The sequence below is a fragment of the Misgurnus anguillicaudatus genome, chromosome 13, assembly GCF_027580225.2.
Source record: "Misgurnus anguillicaudatus chromosome 13, ASM2758022v2, whole genome shotgun sequence".
Classification (NCBI taxonomy): Eukaryota; Metazoa; Chordata; class Actinopteri; order Cypriniformes; family Cobitidae; genus Misgurnus; species Misgurnus anguillicaudatus.
The window spans coordinates 16,754,369-16,780,763 of record NC_073349.2 but is presented as its reverse complement, the minus strand read 5'-3'; the positions used below and the strand labels follow the sequence as shown (position 1 = coordinate 16,780,763).

At 36.7% G+C, this 26,395-nt stretch overlaps 1 protein-coding gene and 1 long non-coding RNA gene across 3 annotated transcripts in view; one reads left to right on the top strand and one right to left on the bottom strand.

The window, feature by feature from the left end:
- Nucleotides 1-226: 226 nt before the first annotated feature.
- Nucleotides 227-22,374, bottom strand: LOC141369296 (uncharacterized). The gene is made up of 3 exons (XR_012372905.1): nt 22,104-22,374; nt 21,615-21,824; nt 227-626 (listed from the first exon to the last, which is right to left on the bottom strand). It is a non-coding gene; the product is annotated as an uncharacterized lncRNA (long non-coding RNA).
- phc2a (polyhomeotic homolog 2a (Drosophila)) overlaps nt 21,702-26,395 on the top strand; it is a 22,615-nt gene continuing 17,921 nt past the window's right edge. Inside the window, exons 1-5 of one of the 2 annotated variants that reach the window (XM_055188161.2) lie at nt 21,702-21,860; nt 22,740-22,883; nt 23,994-24,071; nt 24,294-24,455; nt 25,300-25,437. In XM_055188161.2, coding sequence (XP_055044136.2) covers nt 21,702-21,860; nt 22,740-22,883; nt 23,994-24,071; nt 24,294-24,455; nt 25,300-25,437 — 681 coding nt within the window. Of the gene's footprint in view, nt 21,861-22,739; nt 22,899-23,993; nt 24,072-24,293; nt 24,456-25,299; nt 25,438-26,395 lie in introns of both variants that reach the window. The other variant, XM_055188160.2, reaches the window with a different exon arrangement.

Sequence of the window (26,395 nt, the reverse complement as noted above, 5' to 3'; positions counted from 1 at the left end):
ACAAAATATTAAAAAAAATAAATAAGAAAATGACACTAAAAAGAAAGTCGTGCCATGGACACGAAAAACTATTTATAGAAATTGTGCGGGTGACACGCAAAAAAACATTTGTGCTCAAGGCATAAAAAAAGCTGAATTTCGTGCCATGGACACAAATAAATTAATCTAATTTTTCATGACTATAACACGACTTTCCTTGAGATCATGTTGATTATACTCATAGCTCTATTAAGTATGTGTCTATTTAGTCATGGGACAGGACTGTGTTACACTCCAATTGTGGCATCTTTGCATGTCCATTCACAAAGTGACAATAATGACATTAATGTCAGTTTTAATACAGCAGTTTAAAATACTGAACTGAAAGTTTCTAAAACTGGATGTCTGAATTGTAACATCCTTGTGGATGCAGCGTGCACATCAGCAGCCTCTGTCTATCACAACCCTGTCAAGGGTTTCAATGAGAAAGAGTGAAACAAGAGAGAAGCTCAAGGGGAGGGAGGAGCAAGGGGTGGATCGTGCCGAATCCAAGACAGCCTGTTGGTGAAGTGCAGTCACGTGATTGCTTTAGGAATGCTAATTCATGCTGTATTTTTTCCACCTCTGTGCTTTGGTGTAGTCTGTGCCTGTCGGATAGAGAAGAAGACCTCAGACATGGTGTAGGATATCAGGAAAGAAACAAGCAATTGAAGTTGAAGAATGAGACAAGGCCTGCGTAGACGGTATGTGGGAAGAGATTTATTCATTTATTTGCATGTGTGACTTTAAATGCACTTATATGTGCATTTTACACTGTCTTTCTTAGGTGTGTGTGTGTGGACAGTGAAGGCTTAGTGTACACTATGTGTGGTCTATATGTTAAATAGAGCGTGTAAATGTATGCACATGTGTTTGTGCCTAAGCACGTCTGTCTCGGCACAATGGGAAGGTGTTTACTTGGGAGAATTCCCTCACATGTTTCCACTGCAGTTTCGCTACAGTTACTAACACAGAGGTGGGCTTGAGGAATTTAAGACTCTACGTTGATGTGTCAACTGGATTATATAGCCTAAATCAATGCAGCTAAGATGAGCTGTGACAGAGTAGTTCGGCTGAGTGATTTATGTGAATGTACACCACATCAATTGCAAGGTTTTTAAAGGATTTTCGATGAGTTTGCTCAGCACACGTGTACACAAGAAGCTTTTAGACCAAATGGGAGACAATGCATTCCCGGACAGCAGAGTGTTGCGCTTGTGGACTGAGTGACAGTCGGTGATGATACACAATGCATTTAACCTACAGCCTTTCATATAATGGGACCATTTCAATCTTTCTGTACACATCAGTTTGACCCAATGCTCTGTAAACAAAGCCAAAGACGAGTGGCCCTTATGTGTAATCTGCCAAATATGTCATCTTATGTATTGGATAGCTCTTCAAGAGATACTGAAAGTCTGGACTGCTTGCATGTATATTGTTCTGATGTAACTATTATTGGAACTCTATTAAAGTGTCAATTAAATTTAGCTGTCATATTAACACCTTTTTAATGCTTTCTTCTGTCGTAATGTAATGCTTTTGAAATATCTTTGTGGTCTCATCATACTGTGCAAAACCCACTCTGCCACAATTAGATTTGTAATTTTTGCAATGTTATAATGATCATATATAATTATTACTCTCTAACTCTCTCTCTAATAGAATACATCCAGAAAATACAGGAAATGTGTATATAGTATTAAAAACTGTATAAAAATGTAAACTGATGTGTCAAGTTTTTAGGGTAAACTCCCCTTCCACTTGAGCAATAGGAGGAAACTGCAGGATCTCTTAAATTTAAATGAAATTAAATCCTAATTTCTAAATGTAAAGAAATTTGTCTTTTTACTTCATTCTGCTTAAAAACGCTCAAGATGTGTTTAGTGCCAAGAGAGGTCATACTAAACGCAGACTATGCCTAAAGAAGACATTTATTTAGTCCTGAATTTTTTTTTCATATTCATATTTCCTGTATTTTCTGTTTGTATCTTAATAAAATAGATTGAAAAATAAATATGTATGGACATTACATTTCTAAAACAACAAGTCTGGTGGTGGTGGCCTAATGGTACGTTCACACCAGCCGCGGTAGAGGCGGCAAAAACGCGCTAAACGCATGCAGTTGGACGCTTGAACATTTTGAGTTTACTCGTTTCATTCGTGCGTAAAATTGTAGTCATTCGAGACATTCACGTGGAAATTCGCGTCATAGGGGGGCTTCTGCGACTCCACTAAGACTCTGCTTGCTTCCTGTAATCACGTCAATATTACAGCAAGGTCCTGATTGGTTAATGCGCCACGGAAATCGCTGAAGTTCAGATTTTTCAACTTGCGCATTTCCTGCGGCAACGCTAAATTCGTGCTGCAGGATACCTTATCGCGTCTTTGCATTGACTGAACATGTAAATCACCCGTGCTTGCCGCGTCTAACGCGTCTGGTGTGAACCCTGCATAAGACTTTTGCACAGTACTATATATCCAGAGAAAAATTGCATTTGCTCAGATGTTGCTCTTTCATAGCTCAGAAGATTTGATAGTTCTCAATGCAGCATGAGGTTTAAAAATGTTTTGAGGCGCACTCTCTTTAAAATTGAATCAATTACTCTCCCTACATAATTTATTTTATAAAACACTGTTGATATATGTATTCTACAGGGAGTGCAGAATTATTAGGCAAGTTGTATTTTTGAGGATTACTTTTGTTATTGTACAACTACAGTGCTCTTGGTCAATTCAAAATGTTAACAAACCCTCAAACCTGAACATTTGAGTAGTAAAAGTGAAATTTTGGCTTTCTAAAGAGAATATTTCTATGTACATCATTACTAGGCAACTACTAGTGTGCAGAATTACTAGGCCACCAAACGAAAACCAAAGATTCCACCATCTCACTTGTTTTTTTTTTTCACCTGTTAAAGTGAGAATAATAAACAAACTCTACATTTACAAAAAAAATAATAAAACAATAAAAAATAAAAAATATATATAGACTCAGTGACCAATATAGCCACCCTTCTTTTCGATAACAGTCACAAGGCTTCCATTCACGGATTCAGTCAGTTTCTTGATCTGGTCTGAACCAACATTTTGTGCAGACGCAACCACAGCCTCCCAGACACTGTTCAGAGAGGTGTACTGTTTACCTTCACTGCAAATGTCCTGCTCAAGAAGGGATCAAAAGGTCTCAACAGGGCTCAAGTCAGGTGAAGAAGGGGCCATGTCATTAGTTTTTCCACCTTTAAGGCATTTACTGGCCAGCCACTCAGTTGAGTACTTTGATGCATGTGCTGAAGCGTTGTCTTGCATAAAAAAGTCTTATTGAAAGATGCTGATTTTTTCCTGTACCACTGCTTGAAGAAAGTGTCTTCTAAAAATTGGCAGTAGGTCTGAGAGTTGTTTTTTATTTCCATTTTCAACCCAAAAAGGTCCAACAAGCTCATGTTTAATAATACCTGTCTGTGCCTGCCTGCCTGTAATGTAGAAGACACTTTCTTCAAGCAGTGGTACAGGAAAAAGTTTGCATCTTTCAAGAAGACTGATTATTTTGCAAGACAACGCTCCATAACATACATCACAAGTACTCCACTGCAAGGCTGGCCATTAAAGGCCTGAGAGATGAAAAACTAATGCCATGGCCCCCTTCTTTACCTGACTTAAACCCTATTGAGACCTTTTGATCCCTTCTTAAGCAGGACATTTACAGTGAAGGTAAACAGTACACCTCTCTGGGCAGTGTCTGGGAGGCTGTGGTTGCGTCTGCACAAAATGTTGGTTCAGACCAGATCGGGAAACTGACTGAATCCGTGAATGGAACGCTTGTGACTGTTATCAAAAAGAAGGGTGGCTATATTGGTCACTGAATTTATATATTTTTTTATTTTTTATTGTTTTATTAATTTTTTTGTAAATGTAGAGTTTTTTTTTAATATTCTCACTTTAACAGTTGAAAAAAAAACAAGTGAGATGGTAAAATCTTTGTTTTTCATTTGGTTGCCTAATAATTCTGCACACTAATAGTTGCCTAATAATGATGTACATAGAAATATTTTCTTAATAAAGCCAAAATTTCACTTTTACTACTTAAATGTTCAGGTTTGAGGGTTTGTTAACATTTTGAATTGACCAAGAGCACTGTAGTTGTACAATAACAAAAGTAATCCTCAAAAATACAACTTGCCTAATAATTCTGCACTCCCTGTAGAGGCTTAGACCTTTCCAACAATATATAGTTTGTTGTGATATACATAAAATTTATATGGAAAATATTGACGTAAACTTAGGTGTCCCGTGAGCGGGACAGCGCCACTTAAGGAGTACAACTTATTTTTTAATTACTTAATTATTTAAATTATTATTAATAAAGTAATGCAATTCAACCTACTTTATTAAGTTCTGCCTTTTTGACATAATTTAGAAAAACAACATAGACAATTGTTAAAATGCACAAAGAATATGGAGCTGTAAAATTATCTATAGGTTAAATAATCTGGATTTTAACTCATACTGAAATCTTCAATAATATTGGCTTTTGATTGCAGACTTGACAGATCGGAGCTCAGTTGTTGAAAGATCTCCTAAAACTGTAATGGAGACATTTGTGAGATTTCCGAGTCCTTTTTTTCTCATTCATCATGTCTATAAGAAATATTTTAGCTAAAAGATCTCATCTGTGATTCTTCTTATTAATTCATTCTTATTAATTCAATTCAACATGTCATCGTCATTAGATTACAAATAATTGGATTGATGGCAGTGGTTTATTTATTAATTTTGGCTTTAATTCATTTTATTTATTTTATTGTATGATTGGTGTTATTCATGACTTCAGGTTATATCAACAGCCTCTTTTGTGCTGAAAATGATCTAGTGCCGGACCGCCAGTGGGCAGGTCACTTCTATACATTAATTAGAGAAAGACCCTTGTGTTTTACACTTGTCTTTCCTGCATCATCATGGCCCTCACAATGAGCTCGAGTACTTCACCCTCACCCTCGGGTCACTTTAATAATCCATCAAACATGGGTGTGTGGAGGGCAAGAGCATCAGGAAATGAGGCGCTGACTGAGAGTAGTGTTGATCATTTTGAATGCAGAATACAGCCAATACACTCACATACAAGGTTTTCCTTTATTAATACATCCAAGGTCTGATGTATTTCCATCTCCTTCTGTGTTTTTAAATACCAAAACCCTTGTTGAGTGAATGACAGTTTGAGGACCCCCTGACCAGGTCCATAGTCTAAAGAATCAGTATGAAGCTTAATTGCTTTGAGCATTAATATTTTGGCCTGCTTGTTTAAAGAATCAAATAAAGACATTGTAAAGTCATGCACAGCATAGAGATAAGCTCATTTCAAGGCATGTTGTACTGTATATCATATGCTGATGTTGGTTCCTCTGAGGTTCCTATGAGATATACAGGACTCAGGAATACACATAATGCCGCATGTGATCAGTGTGATCTGTCTTCATGAAAGCTGCGAGTAGCGGTAACAGATGAGCTGAGACGTTTCGCTGCCTGATCCCTCGTGAAGATGAGACGCATACCAAAAGAATGAACGTGTTCACCTTGCCGCTCACCAACTACTTCTATCACGGCCGATGATGTGCTCTGCCGTGTGACACGACCATTAACGCAAACTCAAAACAGACAACCTATCTGGGGTCTCTCTTTCATTTCTGACAGTTTCTGATGCTTATCTGAAGTTTAAAAAATGTATACGCCGCTTCATCTCTTCGCTGTCGAATGACATGTTTTGTCCTTAGAGAAATATTTTTGCAACTTAAGCCTGTGAGGTTCAAAAGTCAAAATCTGATCGATGTCATTAATCAATCTGAGAGCTGTTTCAACACAACTGACCGTACATTTTCATTCTTGTGTTAAGATGGTCAGCGCTGAATCAGGTTTTATTATTGTAGCAATGGGCATTTGAAAGGCTTCCTGTTAAATATATCCAAATATTTCAATGGACTGAGTATAGTTGTCATACGTGGAAGTTGTCACGAGGGTTAAAAGTTTAAATATGCAAGTGTGTGTTTTTTTTAGCTGTGGTTTTATTTAAAACTTTTAAAATGAGGATCATATGTATACAGTAGGTGAAAAATTGGTTGATTTTACATCTTTGACATCAGTCCTTAGTCAATATTAAAGATATCAAGGGTTATATTTTAACAGAATGTTCTTTAGATTTTGTATGATGATTTTTTGTACACTGTAAAACGTAACAGTTGACTTAACTCAAACCATATAAGAAAACCGGTTGCATTAGGCCATTTAAGTTTTAAAACACATAAATTTAAGTAATGTGAACTTGAGTCATATGCAAGTATGCACTTATATTTAAGTAGTGTGAACTTAAATATAAGTGCATAACTGCATATGACTCATTTTGTTTAAGTTCACAGTACTCAAATGTATGTGTTTTAAAACTAATGCAACTGGTTTACTTAAATGGTTTGAGTTGAGTTAACTTTTAGGTTTTACAGTGTAGCAAATAAAAAATGACTTTAGCTGGGCAGGGTGACATGTTTCCAAATTTGCTATTACTGTAGTGTGACAACATGCCCCTATTAGGCTGCATCATTGTATCACTGGAAATGTTTTAGTGCCCAGGTCTCTTACTTTCGACAGAGTCAGCAGTAACTTCAGAGTAGATCAGACCAGCGTCTGAATGGGAATGTGTGAGAGCTGCTGACAGCCTGTAGTAACTGCTGGAGATTGTTATGGAGTGAGTGCAGACATCTCTCTCTCTCTCTCTCTCTCTCTCTCTCTCTCTCTCTCTCTCTCTCTCTCTCTCTCTCTCTTTCTCTCTTTCTCTCTCTCTCTCTCTCTCTCTCTCTCGTCCGCTGCCTGGGCAGATGAAAGTGATTCTGTGCCTCTGAGCTTCATGTCCAGGTGTTCTTCCTTTCTCTCTCTCTCTCTCTCTCTCTCTCTCTCTCTCTCTCTCTCTCTCTCTCAGGAGCTGGCAGCCTCACAGCTGCTTGACATAAATCTACCTTTTCTTTTTCGAGAGGCAAAGCTTAGGGCATTCATGCTTTGGTTTCTCAGTCAGCAGCAAGGGCACTAACCCCTTATTTCAATGTGATTAATTTAAACTTTAACCTCGCTTTTTATATGATCTGGTGCATACCTGTAAAAGCATCTGTTGTTAAACATTTAACAGCTGATGCAACTTCAGTACATGTACTGTATATTATACCTACAATACTGTGAGGGTGAATATACAGTCAGCTGGCCGTTATATTGCCACATAAACTTACAGGGAGACATAAACTTTTTTACTTTTTTACACCTTGCATTGGTTGCATGGAACAAATGGCCAATTAAATATTTTAGAAGAACTTTTTCAGCTTTGCACATTTGCAGGTCAAGTCCTTAGAAGCACAGGGATGTTTAAAGGCATGTAATGATAAAATTAATAGATTACATCTATTTTTTACCTTTCTGACTGGTAAACCCTGACATTGTTGGTTTTTATCAGTCAATGACAATTCAAATCAGTATTTCTCTTAATGTTACCATTAGAGCATTGCATTAGCAGAGCTAAAAGTCATGGGTTCAAACCTTGTAATGCACTTTTAGCTGCTTTGGATGAAAGGATCTGCTAAATGTGAAAAAGTACATTTTTTGACAGAAATGCAATATAATATAGATAACTATTAATGGTGTATAAAGACCTTGCATAATGAACTGTATTGTTTTTGGTACCTTAGAATGAGCCGTTTTTATCATACACCGTGGGTCTTCTTATATGGAATTTGCCGTCATGTTTCTACAGTAGCCCTAAACGTACAAACTTTGTACAAATGACATGTTTGTCCTGTGCCAGCTACTGTAGCTTTCATTGCGTTTCGAAATTGAGGTTGGTTGCAATTTGCAATCTCACCGTTAGATGCAACTAAAAAAATACATTAAAGCTTAAGCTATATTAGAGATGCACTGATATTACATTTCTCTGCCTATACGATAAACCGATTATTAGGAGTGATGTCTGGTGATACCGATTACCAATGGTGGTTTTACCTTTTTATACTTTTCTTTTAAATTAATAATAATTAATGACACAATTTTGTAAAACAAAATCAACAACTTGTTTCAAAGTAACTGGTCTTAGTTATAAACAAACGTGTTCTTTAGTGCTCAGACAGATTGATCAGGTATCCCTTTTATCTACTGAAGATCTGGAAACAGCGCATAAAATGTTAATAGTGGAGATGAAAAATATAAAAAATAAATATACAAAATTGTTTAGAAATAGGCATAGAAAGAATAACTTACCAAGAAGAGGTATGAATGCTTGTGATAATGTATTAGAAAAAGCTATTAAATCTGGTTTACGACAGGATTGACTTCTATTTAATAGCCTAAGGAACAAGGTGGTTAAGACATTACGACAGGTTAAGGCACAATCTTTTATTAATATTTAAATGAGGCTAAAGGAAATGGTAGAAAGGTGTGGCAAACTATTAATCAACTGACAAAGAAAGAATCTATTTATTTTTCCAAATTGCTGGAAAACTGGGAGTTACCCAAGTTTTCAAGGCAGGTGATCCACTAAATGTAGCAAATTATAGGCCAATTTCAATTTTGTCAGTTGTATGTAAAATAACAGAAAAGGTATTTAGTTTGTAAATTGTAATTTTATAGACACACAAAATAATGCAATTTGGGTTTCGTAAACAGCACTCTGTGAGGAAACTGCTGCATGTTATTTAAGTCTGATTAAAATTAGATAATGGTGGGATTGTGGGTGCAGTGTTTCTCGATTTGCAAAAGGCATTTTTTACATTTAATACATTAAACCATAATATTTTACTATGTAAATTAACACATTTTAATTTCTTTATGCAAACAATGAAATAGATTGAGTCTTATATTATATCTTATATACTTCAACAAGATACTGTCCAACAGGGGTACCTCAGGGGTCCATACTAGGACCCCTACTTTTTAGTTTTTACTTGAATGATCTTCCAGATGTTTGTCCTGATGCATTTATTTAAATGTATGCAGACAATACTATGATCTATGTACACGATAAAACAAATAAACGGGTATCACAAAAATTATCTGCTGTCATTATCAAAACACCAGACTGGTTAAATCTGTGTTTTTTATCGCTAAAACTGCTTGCATTTTAAGATTAGAAAGAGGTTTTACCAGATATATTAGTAAATGGTGACAAATTACAAATTGTGTCGGACTTTAAATATCTTGATATTAGACACCCCCCTAACATTTGAATGTTAAAAAATAGTCTGTACAATTACACCCCAACTTAGAAATTTTACATTTATACAGAGTCAACTTTCAGCAGAAAGCTGTTACCAATAATTTTTTTTTATTTACTATCAACACTGCTGATGCCCAAGCTGGTGATGTTTCTTGACACCTCCTTTACACACAGCACAATTTCTTGCGTTCCCTGCAATCTTTTAATTGTCAGGAATAACCTACCCAGTCTCCTGAGGTTGCGTATAAATAGCACGAAGTGTAAAACTCGTGCAATACATACACCAAATTCCACTTTGGCGTGCATATGATACGCAAGTCCTTCCCATTCACTTAAACGGGGCATCTTTTTTTGTCGTTTTATTTATTGGTTTCTCAATTTTTTTCTGTTTTTTAAACCATTTTCGCTTGGGTTTAGGGTTAGATTTCAGATTTGCTTAATAAGGTTATTTAATATACAGGTTTCTCTATGTTTTTGTCCATATTTAAGCCATGGTCGCTTGGAGTTGGGGTTAGAGTTGGGGTTTGGGTTAGGATGTCATTTTTAAATAACAAAAAGTTGTTCTAACCCTAAACCCAAGCGAAAATGGTAAAAAAATAGCAAAAAAATTGAGAAACCAATAAATAAAATGACAAAAAAAGATGCCCCGTTTAAGTGAATGGGAAGGACTTGCGTATCATATGCACGCCAAAGTGGAATTTGGCGTATACTTCGTGCTATTTATACGCATTTTCAGGAGACTGGGCTGGAATAACCGGACGATTATTTTTAAACTATCGGCCATTAGTGCGAAAAATTGCTTTGACCAATATACCGGTGCATCTCTAAGCTAAATAATTGGAAAGGTTTTCAACAGTATTGTCTTTTATAATTTTTGTGATACCCCCTTAAAAATAAAGGTTCTTAAATTCCATTAAAGAAACATTTTTGGTTCCCCAAACAAGTTTTTTATCAAAGGTTCTTAACAACTCTTTCTGTCTTACATTTTTCCAATACAAAGAATCGTTTGTTCAACCAGGTTTCGTTTTCTGAACCAAACAGCCAGACAAGGAACTTTTTAGGAACCTTTATTTTAAAGAGGCGTTATAAGAATTTCAGAGAGGTGGTTTTACTGTGTGGTCTTAATTACATGCTAAATCTGTCATCTCCTAGTCCTTGTTTGCTTATAGGTTTATTCTTATGAGGACTGTGGCTATGACAGGTGGCTATGTTTCACAAAACAAGGTTTGCTCAGGTGTTTAGCCGTGTATGCAACTGTCTCTGTCTGAAAGGCTACCAGTCACCATTTGTTAAAGATGACACACTGAAGGGATTTAATCTAACCCAGTGTTTTCTAACTACCAAATTTAAAGCTAAAGTATTTTTAGCAATGAAAAATTGCGTTGTCCTATCTCAACTTACGAGTAAGCAATAAGGCATGCATAGATTGGTTATTAAAGATATCAAGGTTATATTTTCACAGAATGTTCTTTACATTAGATGAAAACAGTAAATTATTTAAAAAGGTCCTGCAGTGCTAGAAGGGCGGTGTGTTCTGGAACCTTATCTGAAAAAATTTTTTTTTGGTGATTTGAGTGGTACAGAAATACACAATTTGAATTTAGCTTAAAATGCAAATTCAAAATAGTTGAATTTGAGTAGTTAAAGAAAACTACATCAGTTGCCTTGAGCTCTGTGGGTAATAATTTAAAGCCGGAAGGCTTTGAGGTGCTTTGTAAACTGAGTGGTCAGTAGGGCATGTGTGTATCTGATTCCTTCCCTGTGGTAATGCAGCTTTACGGCTCTGGGAGTTTGCACAGTGAGAGCCACGTGTACTGTCGGCTGCAGGCTTTTTACATTGAGACAAAGGGGAAGAATACAACCTAAAATTGTCTCACTCTTTTGGCAGGAGGACAGTGATTTATAGTCCCAGCGTGTGAGCAAATTTGAGCCAGACTTATAGTAAAAAAAGCCAGTCATAACATGTATTCTCTTTAAAGGCAAAACTTTTGTTTGTTTTATTAGCAGCAGCCTGAATATCAGGTGTTTCACATGTTTGTGAAATCCATGCTAAAGTCTCGAAAAATTATTAAGAGATTAGGAGCATCAAAGTTTGATTCCATTCACTGATTTCACATTGATTTCAATCTTTTAATATTAAAAATATCATGGTTATAATTTTAACAGAATGTCATTTACATTACAGACAGTAAATTACAAAAAATGACTTTAGCCGGATGAAAATCCGTTCGAATTAAGAGGTAAATGGGCTACATTTTGCATCGACTTTGTGCTTTTAGAGTTAAACATCTTAAGTGTAACATTTAATGCATACATCCTTCTATTATTATTTCCAGGAAATATGTTAGTGATATTTAAATTCATGTTATTTCACGCTTGGACTGCACCTGATAATCAGAAACGATATTCATTCTGCTTGTAAGCTTCGGGTGAATCGAACAACAGTAAAAAGGCCCTTTTAAAGTCTGCACAATTTAACTGCCTCTGCAAGCTCCTCATTTATATGTTAATGGTCTGATCATAAATGATAGCTTTGCACAGATGCACAGAATCCCAAATCAATGTGAAATAAATGACACACGGTTGCCATTCCTCTTAAACTGGACATTTCAATATGCAAACACATAGATTGTCTGGGCATTTCTCTTTCACCTTTAATTTACATAAAATGAGGCCAACCTGGATTTTTTCCACCAATGGGATATTTGCATGTGCAAAATTTATGCCCGCCATAAATCATAAAATCGTCTCTGCTTGTTGAACACAACAAATGTGCGGTTGCATGTCCTGCGTCACCTCAGCCGGACCCCTGACCCCCAATTGGTTAGAGATACCAAGGCGACTGGGGGTCATATTTCATGCTTTCTCAACTCAACAATGTGCCCCTCGCAGACAAAGCTGGCGGTTTTATGGTGGATCTTAAGGAAATGAGGGTCACAAATCTCCCTCTGCCTGGTTGCCACATAGAGGGAATGTTGTAGCATGGAGAATGATGGATAACAGAGAAGAGAGAGTTCTGGCAGGGAACAATGTGTTGTCAAAGACAAGATGTATTTCGCTTTTAACCAAAAACTTCACCTCATATGTTTGAGGTAAATGTAAGATCAAGAAGATGTAAAGTTAAAGGCCAACCAGGTTAGTATGTCGACCTGTAACTGAACATTGGTTTCTGCTGGCTTAGTAACACAAGCTGACATATGACCGGTGACTCCCTCCCTCCATTTGTCGGCTCTCTTTCTCTTTCTCAGATCTTCTCAACTGTGATTTATGAGTAGCTCTGATGACACTCAACAGGCGTGTTGTTAGGCGAACATGTTTTGTCAAGGTATATAGCTGAAGGGAAATCTTTATGATTCATATGCGTGTTTGTGTTACAAAGCAAACGTTTATCATAGAAGCTGACAGCATGAACATAGTGGGTTTTGGGACTGTCAAATTTGCCAAGTGTCAAACATTTGATGTATACATTAAGGGCAGGAGCTCCTCATTGCTTTGCTGTTTATTCACACTTGGTCAAAGGTGTCAAAACTGACCATCCTGTGAAGAAACTTATATCCTGAGAAAGTGTTGGTTTAATAGCGGTGCGGTGAGGATGACACGCGGATTTCAGGTCTTAGTTTAAATGTCAAAATACACCAGTTAGACAGTTAAATGTACTTTAAAAAAAACTTAAGACTAAAACTTATAGGGCCCTATTTTTACAATCTAAGCGCAGGGTCTTAAAGGATTAGTCAATTTTCTGAAAAAAAAAATTCAGATAATTTACTCACCACCATATCATCCAAAATGTTGATGTCTTTCTTTGTTCAGTCGAGAAGAAATTATGTTTTTTGAGGAAAACATTCCAGGATTTTTCTAATTTTAATGGACTTTAATGGACCCCAACACGTAACAGTTTTAATGCAGTTTAAAATTGCAGTTTCAAAGGACTCTAAACGATCCCAAATCAGGCATAAGGGTCTTAGGGAAACTTTAAACCACAACTTTTCGTCTTCCGCAGGTCCTGTGATGCGCCAGCGCGACCTCACATAATACGTCATGACGTCAAGAGGTCACGGATGACGTATGCGAAACTACGCCCCAGTGTTTACAAGTGTGGAGAAAGAGGACCGTTCTGACGTTGTTTTATGTGTGTGGAATGATACTAATTAATGTCTTTGTGTCAGTTTATTGTTTAAAATGGTCTGCAAATATGCAACACGTGACCTTTCCACGGCATTACGCAATTACGTGAGGTTGCGCTGGCGCGTCACAGGACCGGAGATAGATGAGTTGTTGTAGTTTAAAAGTGCATTTTTTTTCTTGTCCAAAATTACAATCGTTTCGCTAGATAAGACCCTTATGCCTCGTTTGAGGTCGTTTAGAGTTCTTTCAAACTCCGTTGAAAGTCTATTAAAATGAGAAAAATCCTTTTCCTCAAAAAACATAATTTCTTCTCAACTGAACAAAGAAAGACATCAACATTTTGGATGACATGGTGGTGAGTAAATTATCTGGATTTTTTTTAAGAAAATAGACTAATCCTTTAAGCGCACGGCGAACAGTCTAAAAGGATGTGTTCGAATCCACATTTACTAATTTAACAACAGGAAAAATGGTTTGTGCGCCTAGGCTAGCACACAGTCTAAAAGGGTTGTTCCTATTCGCGTAATGAGTAATGGGTGTGTTTTGGGTGTTACGTGCAATAAACCAATAAGAGTCTCATCTCCCATCCCCTTTAAAAGCTAGTTGCACTTGCGCCATGCCAATTCCCTATTTAGACGGTGGAAATTGTAAAAACTAAAATTATCTTTATTTTAGGCCATTTTTATGGCCATTTAATGACCATTAATCATGAGGGGGATAAATTTTGTGTCCACCAGAGATAAAAATGAATTCATCAGAGGTAGGGATATAAAGACCAGAGGGGGATAATTCCCCCATCCCCCAGCAAATCACTTCCTGGGTCTAACCTAGATGGTGAAATGATGACTATTGCTTCCTGGGTTAATCTTACATAAGTCTATCCTAAAATTTATAAAATGTGATAATACAAAAAATACTAATTATTTTAAATGAACATAGATATTTTAAGGTAATATTTATATGAACATGTAGGTCTATAACAAGCGTGCCGCACAAGCCCTGAAAAGTGAAGCCAAACGTCTCGATCGCCCCCCAGTGTCTGGTCCCAGTATAGGTCATAAACCCCGCCTCCCCATGTTATTCAATGGGACTTGAGACCAACTAAAAAATGTAATTACACTTCAATTATCTTTTTTCCGAAGCTGGTTTCTGTCATTTACTGTAGTTTTTATCATGCTGATGTAGTTTGTGTTTAGTTCGTTATTTAATGATATAAAAACGGTGGTGTCACGTCATGATTGACAGCTGTGATATCGTGTGATATTGCGCATTCTGCGAGAGCGAGGGGGGGTCTTGATTTCGGGGCTATTGACCATAGCCTGTCACACATCACTCATTATGTTCACGCTTTTAGCATTTGAATACATATACACAGACAAGGCTTACGGCTAGTCCTATAGTAAAACACATGTTTGAGCTGTTTGAACTGAAACATAACTTTCATAACGGATATAAAATATACCAGTGCCATTGATTTGTCTCAAGATACACACCAGTAACGTCTTTTTCTAAGGCATGTTTATAAAAGAGGGTTAAACGTCTTCATTCAACTAATGCCTAGTCTTGGCTTTAGCTAAGCTTTGTCTGAGAAGCCAGGCTATGCTGTATGTAAATATTTCTGATGTATTTCATATTTCTTTCAAACTGTCAGTTTATAACATGGTGAATGACAAGACACAGCTGGTTTTAGCAGTTGCCCAACATCTTTTGACGGTCATGCTGCTGTGATCCTATCAGACTGGTTTAACCTGGCTCTAACCTGTCCAGACAAGCACATATAGGGTGTCTTATCCATCTGGTGTCAATTCACCCTGAGGCCGAGCACTGGTTTGTTTGATGTGGCCTCTGCATTGTCCCGATAACCAATTGTGTACCTTAACGCCTAGTCTAACCTTTTGGCTCTTATGGCTCTTGTTGTCTCATATTGGGTGGCTTTTCTTGGCACGAACGCTGTAGTCTTCAATGAACGTAACTCAATTTGTTAGCTGGAGAGAGCTTTGATACCCAGGATGGATGATGACACTGGGGGTTCAATAAGCATTGGAAGCCTGTGGTGAGCCGGTTTGTAATGCGGGGTAGAGAGCAAATTGAGTGGAATGATGTGCAGCATGTAAGCAGGTGAAATAATGGGAAGAGGGAGAGACCGGGAGATCGACAAAGAGCTTGACAAGAAGACGAGTCTCTTTTTCAAGGTAATGGAGAGAGGAGTGTATTAAGCTTTTTATGTCCTTGAAAGACTCACGCATCTGATGGAAGGTTAAGTGGGTTCAAAACAAATTCCTCAAATGTCTCCGAGCATAGATGGGGTCTGTTTCTCCGTCTTCTTTCTTTTTGCTTTTATGGTGCAAGCAGAAGGAACTCCTTTCAGAAAGTCTGTCTGCCCAGTTCCATTAGCGACATCTCATTTTTGGGTTTTTCGCTTTAGTATAGGACACGAAGGGTCTAGAAATGACCAAACCAAGGTCGGCCGCACGCTAGCACCATTATGTAACATGTCAGCTAAAATTCAAGATGCATGCATTTGTCTCAGACATTTTGGACATGTTTCAGCAGGTGTATTGCTCTATAGAAGATGTGCTTTCCCATCTGGCTTGCTCTATGTTGGTCTAGCTGAGTTTAGGAGGCGTGGCCAGGCCTGTCTTGTCCACCAAGTGTCCACTCACCCTTCAAGAAGAAAACACCACCCTGTTACCCCTACAGCAGCCCTTTGATGTCTGTTCATTTAATGAAATGATTAGGTCTCAGTCATGTGTAATGGGAGGAGTTCTGGTCCAAGAAGAAAGATTGTATTTGCGATGGTGCAAGTGTGATCCTGTTGTCAAGTAGAGCTGAAAGCTGAGTACAGCTCATCACTTTAAAAAGATTTTGCCATGAATTGTATTTTGTTTAGATTTTAGTGCTAGTAGATCTGGTTAGAGTAGATTAGATTAGATCTGGTTAGTAGATATTGCACATTTGGCATATAAACTGGCTTGTCACATGTTTGACTGACTCTATATAAGATTATCACCATCTCAAGTGGATTGTTGTCAAATGTGTCCCAAAGACACAAAGCAGTGGAAATCCAAACATTAATCATGTTTCATATTGAACTCAATAGTTTTGATGTCTTGCTGTGGGTTTAGGGATTCACAGATAGATCAAAGCCTGACACTGCCTGTGATGCTGATGTCATGTCTGTGTTATGTTTTTCCAACACCTCACTCTTCACATTTGTTCAGAGCTACTGAAGCTCATATTGTCATGTGGACTATAAACAGACTGAGGCCTGTAATTCTCAAAGGTATCACTGTTAGGACTTAAAGGATTAGATACACAAAAATAAAAAATCTGTCATTGTTTATTCAGCTCATGTCATATTTGTGTAAGCCGTATTGAGCCAGCAGAAGAACCATTTTTGGTTAAATGGTTCCATAAAGAACCTTTAACATCTGAAGAACCTTTCTGTTTCAAGGAAGGTTTATTGTAGTGTAAAAGTCTTTTTTATTTGTAAAAGTTATGAAAGAAATGGTTCTTCAAATCTTTGACTGAATGGTTCTTTAAGGAACCAAAAGTAGGGATGCACTGAATGTTTGGCAATCGAAATTTTTCAACCGAAAATAACAAAAAAAACACATTTTCAGTGTTTGGCCGAACAAGTGAAAAGGGCGAATAACCCCAGACACATATGTTCACGCACTTTGGTATTGCACTCCAATTAATCAGTTCTGGGAAAGTGTCACTAAATCATTATCCGTCATTTTGGGATGTCACATCCCAATGGATCCATCCCTTTGTCTACTCGGAGACTTATCAGCAACAAACTTTAACAATACAAATAGTCAGTTACTTTTGGTGGCGCTAACCATCGCAAAGAAAACAATCCTCATGAACTGGAAAACAAGAAAAAAAATTCATATTGCATCATGGAAAAACCTGCTAATAGACTACATCTCAATGCATTACCTGTCCAACTCTATTAATAATAACACACTAGAGCCACATCCCTCTTGGACATCTCTTATTACCTTACAACAGTCACAATTCAGCTTATCTTCTATGTCTGAGACCAGCCAAAACAATACTCCCCCACCCACATTTACAGGATGAGAGATTGACAATCTTTTTTTTTTTTTTTTTTTTTTTTTTTTTTTTTTAATAATCATTATTTTGAATAAACTCAGAAATATGTTTATTTTTCTCCTATTCCCTCTGTCCCCGGCCCCCTTCTGACTGTGTTTTTTTTTTTTTTTTTTTTTAGGGGTGATTTTGTGTGGCATTGTGTCTGGGGCTTTTGCTTCCTTGTTGTTCCCCTTAATCTCTCCTCCAGGGTTTCCAGCCTCAGTCTGGTCCCGCTTTTCATGCCTTACACCTTTTTATTATTATTATTATTATTATTATTATTATTATTACTATTATTTCAGGCACTACACTTTAAATAATCAGACATAGGCACATTCAAACAAAGTATAAAATAGGGCAAGTGTGGCGTGTATGTTGAAAAGGCCTTTGCTTTGGCCTGGCTCTGCACTACACATCACACTTTTTTAATGCATCAAACACTAGCAGATCCATGACATATTCATACATTATCAACTGATAAATATAAAAATATACCACAGGGTAAGTGTGTCGTGTGTGTTGACCTGACCACTACCCAGGTCTGGTTCTCTACTGCACGTCCACTATTTTAATGCAATACACACTAGATATTCTTGTTTGACACCATCCAAAAGCAATATATCAGGGTTGGCGTGAGAGCGGTGGTCTGGGGCAGGAATTATCCTGCGGGGTCATGGGGTGCCCCATATGCCCCCCACTACAAAAAATAAGAGGAAAAAAAAAAGAAACTCCCTTACAACCTCACAACATGAACATACACAATGAATACAATATAAAACTATTCTCCTACTACAATACAACTACTCATGGTCATCTCTCTCATCCTATACCCCCACCCTTTTTTTTTCTCAACCTAATGAATCTGCTTTAATCTTATTATTGAATTGATTTATCCATTGTTAACCTGTATACAACTTTCATGCAAATATACAGCAGCTTTTATGTTTGAATTTGTATGGGCAGCGAATATGTTTGTTTGTTTGTTTTACTTGTTTTTGTTTTGTTTTGTTTTTCCTTTGTTATTCAGCACATGTAAATAGAGTCACTTTCTGTGTTTGCATTATATTTAAAAAAAAAAAATAAAAAAAAAAATAAAAAAAAAATAAAATAAAATAAATTATGACCTCGTCTAGCGATCTCAATCATTAAACATCTAAAAAGATAAAAAAAAAAAAATAAAAAAAAAGGGCGAATAAATTTTACCAAACAATGAGGTCTTTGTTGACACAATCGAATGTAACCAGCGCAGAGTGAGAGACACGCAAATGCAGCAAACATGTTGGTAAAAGCATTTTAAAGTGTCAGAGAAAGGCGTGAAAACATACAGCACTACAAGTTTCATTTATCATTTAAAATCAAGAACACAATGCAGCGTTTGAGAAAGACATGGCGGCGTGTCATAGAACGACAAAGAGCGTCAGCGGTATGTAATAAAAACTTCCTAGAACTAAAGTCCTACAATGACAAACACGCTTATATTAATTGAGAAATAAAACGTTTATTAAAAAGAAGCTTTTTGTTAGACCGCTTTTTCCTCTGTCATCTCCTGTCAATCTTGCCACCGTCTCTTTCCATTTGCTTGTGCTTGACCGTGTACGCAGACGCGTGTCCGCTGCTCAACATACAGTGATATATAAGCGTTGTTGCAAGTTTCTTAAGGCAGATTAATGAATAGGTTATTTGCATTTTACGCGGGAATAGAAGATTGGATTAAATTCCGTTTAGCCAAGACTTATTTATGTGGTCGAATGTTTTATATATATAAAACATTTTACATTTATTCATTTAGCTGACGCTTTTATCTACAGTGACTTATAATTGCTATATGTCAGAGGTCGCACGCCTCTGAACAACTAGGGGTTAAGTGTCTTGCTCAGAGACACAATGGTTTGTCACAGTGGATTCGAACCCAGGTCTCCCCAATAGCATCCAGCTGCAGCCCCACAGACTCACCTCCGACTAGACACCAGTGGCTGGACACCAGTGGATAGACAGCCTACGTCACTTCCTTTTTCGCCGCTGAATGAACAGCAATTTTATTTCATATTTTCATATCTGGATAGACAGCATATTTATTTTCGGTTTTTACCTCTGGATAGACAGCATATTTATTTTATATTTTCACCTATGGATAGACAGCATATTTATTTTCGGTTTTCACCTCTGGATAGACATTTTTTGCAGGCTTAATTGCACACGTGTTTTCCGTATTGTCATTTTACTTTAATGACTTAAATATATAATATAAAATCTGTGTGCAAATTGAAATATGATCTTTATCATATCTCTTTACATAAAACAATTCTCAATAATATGCTTAATATTATAACATCATAATTCATGCAAACTGCATTCACAAGAACCACCTTGAAAATATATATTGTTAAGATCATTACACTAACGTTATTTTTTTGTGACTTAAATTCAGCCTAGATCAATGAACTATAACGTTTTGTCAATACAACAGACTTGTAACTTTACATGTTAATTGACCGCAGGTTTTTTTATGTAACCACTTTAAAATATACGTAGATTCACATGATCAGACAATTTACCAAACAATGCAAATCAAATTAACACTTCGTGGTTTTGCAATATTTATTGGAAATTACACACATCTTAGTTAAATTAGACAAATCTGATCATCAGAATGAAGATGCAACAGTCAGGCCAGTAAGTGTATCGTTGTGGGGGAAGTCCCGATTTCAAGAGAAAATAAAACATGAAAAGTTCCAAATAAACTATTGCACACTGTGCACACCACACATCATTCCTGCCCCCTAAAACTGTCTAGCTAGTTTGTGCATTTGAATTCTGACATGACCGATAAATCATCGACAGTTTATTATTTTTTTTTCTTACCGCTGACATGTGCATGGCGCGTCAAATTTGAAAAGTGAATGACGATACGGAAATGACGTCAGCTGTCCATCCACTGGTGTCCAGCCACTGGTGTCTAGCAAGAAGTGAGTCTGCGGGGCTGCAGCTGGATGCCTCTCGGTCTCCCACACCAAAGACGTGTGTCTTATCTACTGCGCCGTCACCACCCCATTTTATTTGGCTTCGGCCAAGAATTTCCTTTTGGTGCATCCTCAACCAAAAATAATTCTTCTATAGCACCACTTTAAACCCTTTATTTTTATGAGTGTGGAACAAGGTTTCAATATCCAGTAGATCTTTTTGAGACTATTATAACCTTCAGTTTATTTGTTGTCAGATAAAAGGCATTTTTATTATTTTTCTTGAAGTAAACCTTCACTTGTTATTTCTAATATAACTTTACTTTCTATACTTCTGCTCTACCTTCTGCACCAGTCTACTTTAAACTTTGCATTGTGGTTATGTTTATGATGTACCTTATTTGTAAGTTACTTTGGATAAAAGCATTTGTCAAATGTCACATGTAAATGTACAATGTGAATCTTTGCATAACATAGATTCAGGTTTTAACAAGATCATGCCAGTTCAAGTTCATGCTGTCAATAAATAATCCAATACATTCCAAATACTCATAATTTAATAATGCATACTAGTTTAGAGCCACTTGGTACAATTCTATTATATATAAAAAACACCTTTTGGTCCGTAGGCATACGTCTGAAATTAGATGTAGAAATGTTTTTGAAATGGATGAATTTGAACTCATTCAGAAGAAGCTGCTTAATAAAATACCAAGATTACATTTTTCGCAGTTCTAAGTAGCTGTTAGTAGTAGTTGTATTTTTTTCTTTTCAACCTACTATTTTAGGTTTTGGCTTGTGAAAAGTTTACATTACTTATAAAATCAAGTTGAAATTGTTTAACTTATTTTTTTTAAGTTAAAGTAACTTAACGAGAAGCTGCCACAGGACAAACACTTCATCCTCTGAGACAACGTATAGGGACTAAACGCGCTCTGTGGAACAGTTAGTCAGTTTAGGGCTAATGTAGAAACATGATACCGACTTCCATGTAAGGGGACACGCGGTGTATGTAGATTTGAACAGCTCATTCTAAGGTAATAAAAACAATACAGTTCATTATGTAAGGTCTTCATACACCACTGATAATAAAGTTATGTATATTATATTGCATTTCTGTCATTAGATCCTTCTAGTCCCACATTGCACCTTTAAATTAACCATTGTCAGCGTACCTCAAAATCTTCTCTTTCTGTCTAAGCTGGTGGGGAGTGTGAAGGTTCGCGCCGCAGTGGACCGAACACAGGCAGGTGGAGGCTCCCATGGAGAAGGAGCAGGTCAGTGTGGCCTCCAGTGCCAGTGTCACCAGCACCACCTCAACCTCCACTGGCATCAGCACCACATCAGCCTCCTCCATCAGACAGCAGGTGCTTCCTCAGATATCTCTGTACGGAGGAATCACAGACAGACAGACCGTTCAGGTGGAGTCATGTTTATAAAACATACTATATAAATGAATCTTTCATGCATTGCTAGTTCATGTGTACTATATATGTTAGCTTTCCTGATGATAATTTCCTGTTTTCTCCTACATCATAAACATATATCTCACATGTCATGTTTCAAGTATAAGCTAACATTTTTCTGGTAGTTGTTGTCTTAATGTAGTGAGTTAATGTAGTGAGTTGTTAGCCTTCCATTGTCAAAATTCCCGTTTGATATACCTGTCATGTTGCAACAGAACTGGAAAGTCCCTTTGAGTAATGTTAACAACAGCATACTTTATTATACTTCATAATAAACCAACTATTTTAAAAACCCAACCGAACTTCAAGAGGGAGAAAATAGGCTTGTATTAATTCATGCGGCGATGACGTCAACGTACCGCGACATCAAGTCGAGAAATCACACGTAGAAGTCTAATTTCGAATCCCTCTCGCGGCACTTTGACGTCATCCGCTTGTCGATTCTTGCAGCGCCTCATGAAGTCGAACACACCTGGTTTCTATCACATGACTGAACAGAAAGTGTGATTCACTAGTGCCATCTACAGGATATGAGCTGCAAGTACTTTAATCAATCTACAGGTGGCGCTCATTCAACATTGTTAATGTGCCCACAACAACTACACACACCAAAAAAAAATGATTTAGATGTTTGATAAAATTATAAAATTAAAATTAAGTTTATTTCTTTGTAATTAAACTTCAGAAAAATAAGGCTAACTAACCAACAACATTACATTGTATAATTAAATTTTTTGTTTAATTCATATTTATAGTTTGGAGGGGGAACATGAAGGGATGCACGGTACACACTTTATATGTTCATGTATTAATCCCATACCATCCTGACTCCAGGTCATCCAGCAGGCATTGAACAGGCAGCCGAGCGCAGCCGCAGCACAGTACCTCCAGCAGATGTATGCAGCCCAACAGCAACACCTCATGCTTCAGACCGCAGCACTGCAACACCAGCACCTAAGTCTGGCTGCAGTACAGCAGGTGTGCATGCATACGGTACAAACACATCATCCTGTATACAGAGAGAGGACCGAACATAGACCACAAATGAAAATGCTTCTGTTGCGCTTTAGCATTCTTATAAATGTGTGCTCATTACATGCATTAAATAATACATGCTGGTACATTGAACTAAGACATTAATTCTTCTCTTAATATTTGCTGAGCGAGACATGCAGTTTCACTAGCGGTGTCTTTTGAGTATTAGATAGATTAGTGTGTGCTTAAGGGATTTTTTTGGTTCACAATATAAAGAGATAAAGAGAAAACTGAACATCAAGTATTGATGTGTGATTTTTTTTATTTTTGTTTTAAATCGTTTAACACAAATCCGTTCTCAGCTAATTCACATCCTGTGGATATTTAGGGAAACCAAGGGGAACAATTATTTTTTTAACGCCAGGAGTGAGTTTTACATATCTCATGACCAGGTGTTTAATTCATATTAATTGTATGACCACATTTTTTGTAAATATTGCTTTTACCCCTTTAAATGTTGGGGTTAGGGAACTTGGGGTTTCAATATTGTTTTTTTCTAATATGTGACCCTGGACCACAAAACCATAGAAGTCACTCAGGTATATTTGTAGCAATTGCCATCAATGCATTGTATGGGTCAGAATTATGAATTATTTAAATGCCAAAAATCATTAGGATATTAAGAAAAGATCATGAAGATATTTTGCAAATTTGCTTCCATAAATATGTATAATATGTATTTATCATTAGAAATGACTTTATTTGGAAAAATATTTTTTTCAATATTTTGATTTTTTTGCCGCCTCAAAGTCCATATTTTAAAGCAGTTGTATTAGCCAAATATTATCCTATCTTAACAAACCATGCATCAATGGAAAACAATGTATAAATCTCAATAAAAAAAAAAAACTGACTGGTTTTGTGGTCCAGTTATTTAACTGGCACAGTGCATTATGGGAAGGCTTTCTGCTTTTCTCTTGCTTGGTGTCGAGTGCTTTTGTTGTTGATTAATGAGTTTTGTGTTTGACTTGTAACCTCTCTATATATATATTTCCTTCTTTTTAACATATTTCTCTCTCTCTCTTTATCCCTGGCTTTACTCATTTCCCACAGGCTAGTATAGTGGCAGGAAGACAAAGCTGCAGCCAGAATGGCACTACATCCCAACAGACCGTGGCTTCCCAAACCACTGTAAGTATTATTAAACCTGACACTGATATCTCACTCAACAAGTCTCCAGTGCTAGACAACTGCCAAGGAGTGTTACTTAAGGGAATTAAGTCTTAAATGTTTTACAAGTTCATCCACACAGTGATGTGTGAAATTTTTTTTTGAACCAGCGTTGAGATTTTGGTTTTGTTGGGCTGTTCAAGTTAGGATTAAGCACCCTTTTAATTATCATTGTTTAAACAGATTAATCTGGCCACATCCCATGCGGCAGCTCATTTGATCAGCCGAGCTCAGAGCGGGAGCTCCGTTCCCGTCTGCATTGCCCAACAGGCCGTGCTGCTGGGAAACTCCACCACATCCACACTCACAGCCAGTCAAGCACAGATGTACCTACGGGCGCAGATGGTGAGACCTTTTATTTAGTTGTCTTAAATAGAAAGAAATTATTCTAATGATTACTAAATACCTTCTGTTCCTGCGTAATTGGTAGAGCATTGCGAAAGCAACACAATGTTTAAGGGTTCGATGTAAACACATAAAACAGTATAGACTTAATGCAATGTAAGCTGCCAAATGCATAAATGTAATGTAAATATAAACTAACTGTACAATCAGGATCTTGTATTATTTATAAATAATGATTTGAATTAGGTCATCTATATATGTCTCCAAAAGGGAGATACACTTATAACACATCTAAGCACATTAGTCTTGGTTTTGAATAAACATGTGAAGTGGTCCTTGTACTATTTTGGTTTCCTAATAGCAGTGCTCTTTGTGGTACTGGTTATGGGGATATTTTAACTAAACTAAACTGCAATACTACTAGACTATTCTCCAAGATGACCTCATAAATGAATGGTGTGTTTCTTTGAGATGAAAAAGTTAATGGGCACATGAGTACATTTGTGTGTCTGTAATCATATTTGCCATCTATTATCATCTTTGTTAATTTGGCCTCGGATTTAAATGTGGTTTCAAAGACCTGATGATACTCAGGATGGTGACTCTGACGGCAGATCAGCTGGTGCAGTTTTTGGCTTTGAAACTGATTGGCAGTAAACAAACTGCTTGAGGATTTGAAACTCAGGCTCAATAATCTGTATGTACTATAACAGCTGAAAGGGTTTAAGTGCCTTCTGATGTCGAGTGTGATGGTGTACTGTAGTATGTGTCAACAGGCTTGTAATAATAGCTCTTATGTGGGCCATGCATCAGCTAACGCAGCCATTTCTGGTGTGATTTTCAGGCACAGCAGACGAATCTTGTGCAAGTAGCAAGGAGCTTGGGGCGAGCTGTTCCTTTGTCCCCGCAGCTTATCTTCACCCCGGCTGCCTCAGTCACAACCGTACAGCCAGAGACCTCAGCACTGTCAGTCAACACAGCGGTAACACATATAGATTACTTCTGTATGTTGTCTGTTAAACAGTTTGTTAAAGAGCACCTATGGTCTGATTCCCATTTTTACATTTCCTTTGGTGTGTGTATCAGTACATTTAACAATATGCAAAAGATGCAAACCCCAAAGTAAATGATGAAGCGAGTTATCGTCTCCAACGTAAATCTCTTTTTTGGACTACAACAAACACACAAATTGTAGGCAACTGTTTACTTCCTGTGATTGGTGACCTAGTAAAGACCGACATTATCATAATTCCTCCCGTTTCGGACTCAGTGTGTAAGTTATTTCCTGTTAGCATTGCATTGTGCGCAAATCGTTTAAACATGGTAAGGAGCGTCACATTTCTGGCTGACGTCAGAGGTATTCAGGCCAATCACAACCAACAGATTAGCTGGCCAATCAGGGACACAGAGGTTTTTAAATCCGTGCGTTTCAGGAATAGAGTGAAATCTGGAGCTACAAAAATGTACGGTATGTGGAAAATAATGTGTTTTTAACCATAAACCACGCGAACACATTATATTATACCAAATACACAAAATAACGTTGTTTTTAGCAATGAAATAGATGCACTTTAATTGTTCATGATTAGTGATCTTGGTTCGCCTGTAACTAATATAAAACACATGCATGTGACATGTTCAAGTTTGTTATAAAGAGATTCATTGTAATAGTAATATTATATAAAATAAATAAATAAACACTACTACTACTACTACTACTACTACTACTACTACTACTAATAATAATAATAATAATAATAATAAATTTAATAATTTCAACAATAATAATAATAATAATAATAAAAGTAATAGTAATATAAAATAATTTATAATAATAATAATTAATTTATTAAATTTAAACTAAATGTAATGTTAATTGTAATTATATATATATATATATATATATGTATATATAAAATTAATAATAATTAATACATATA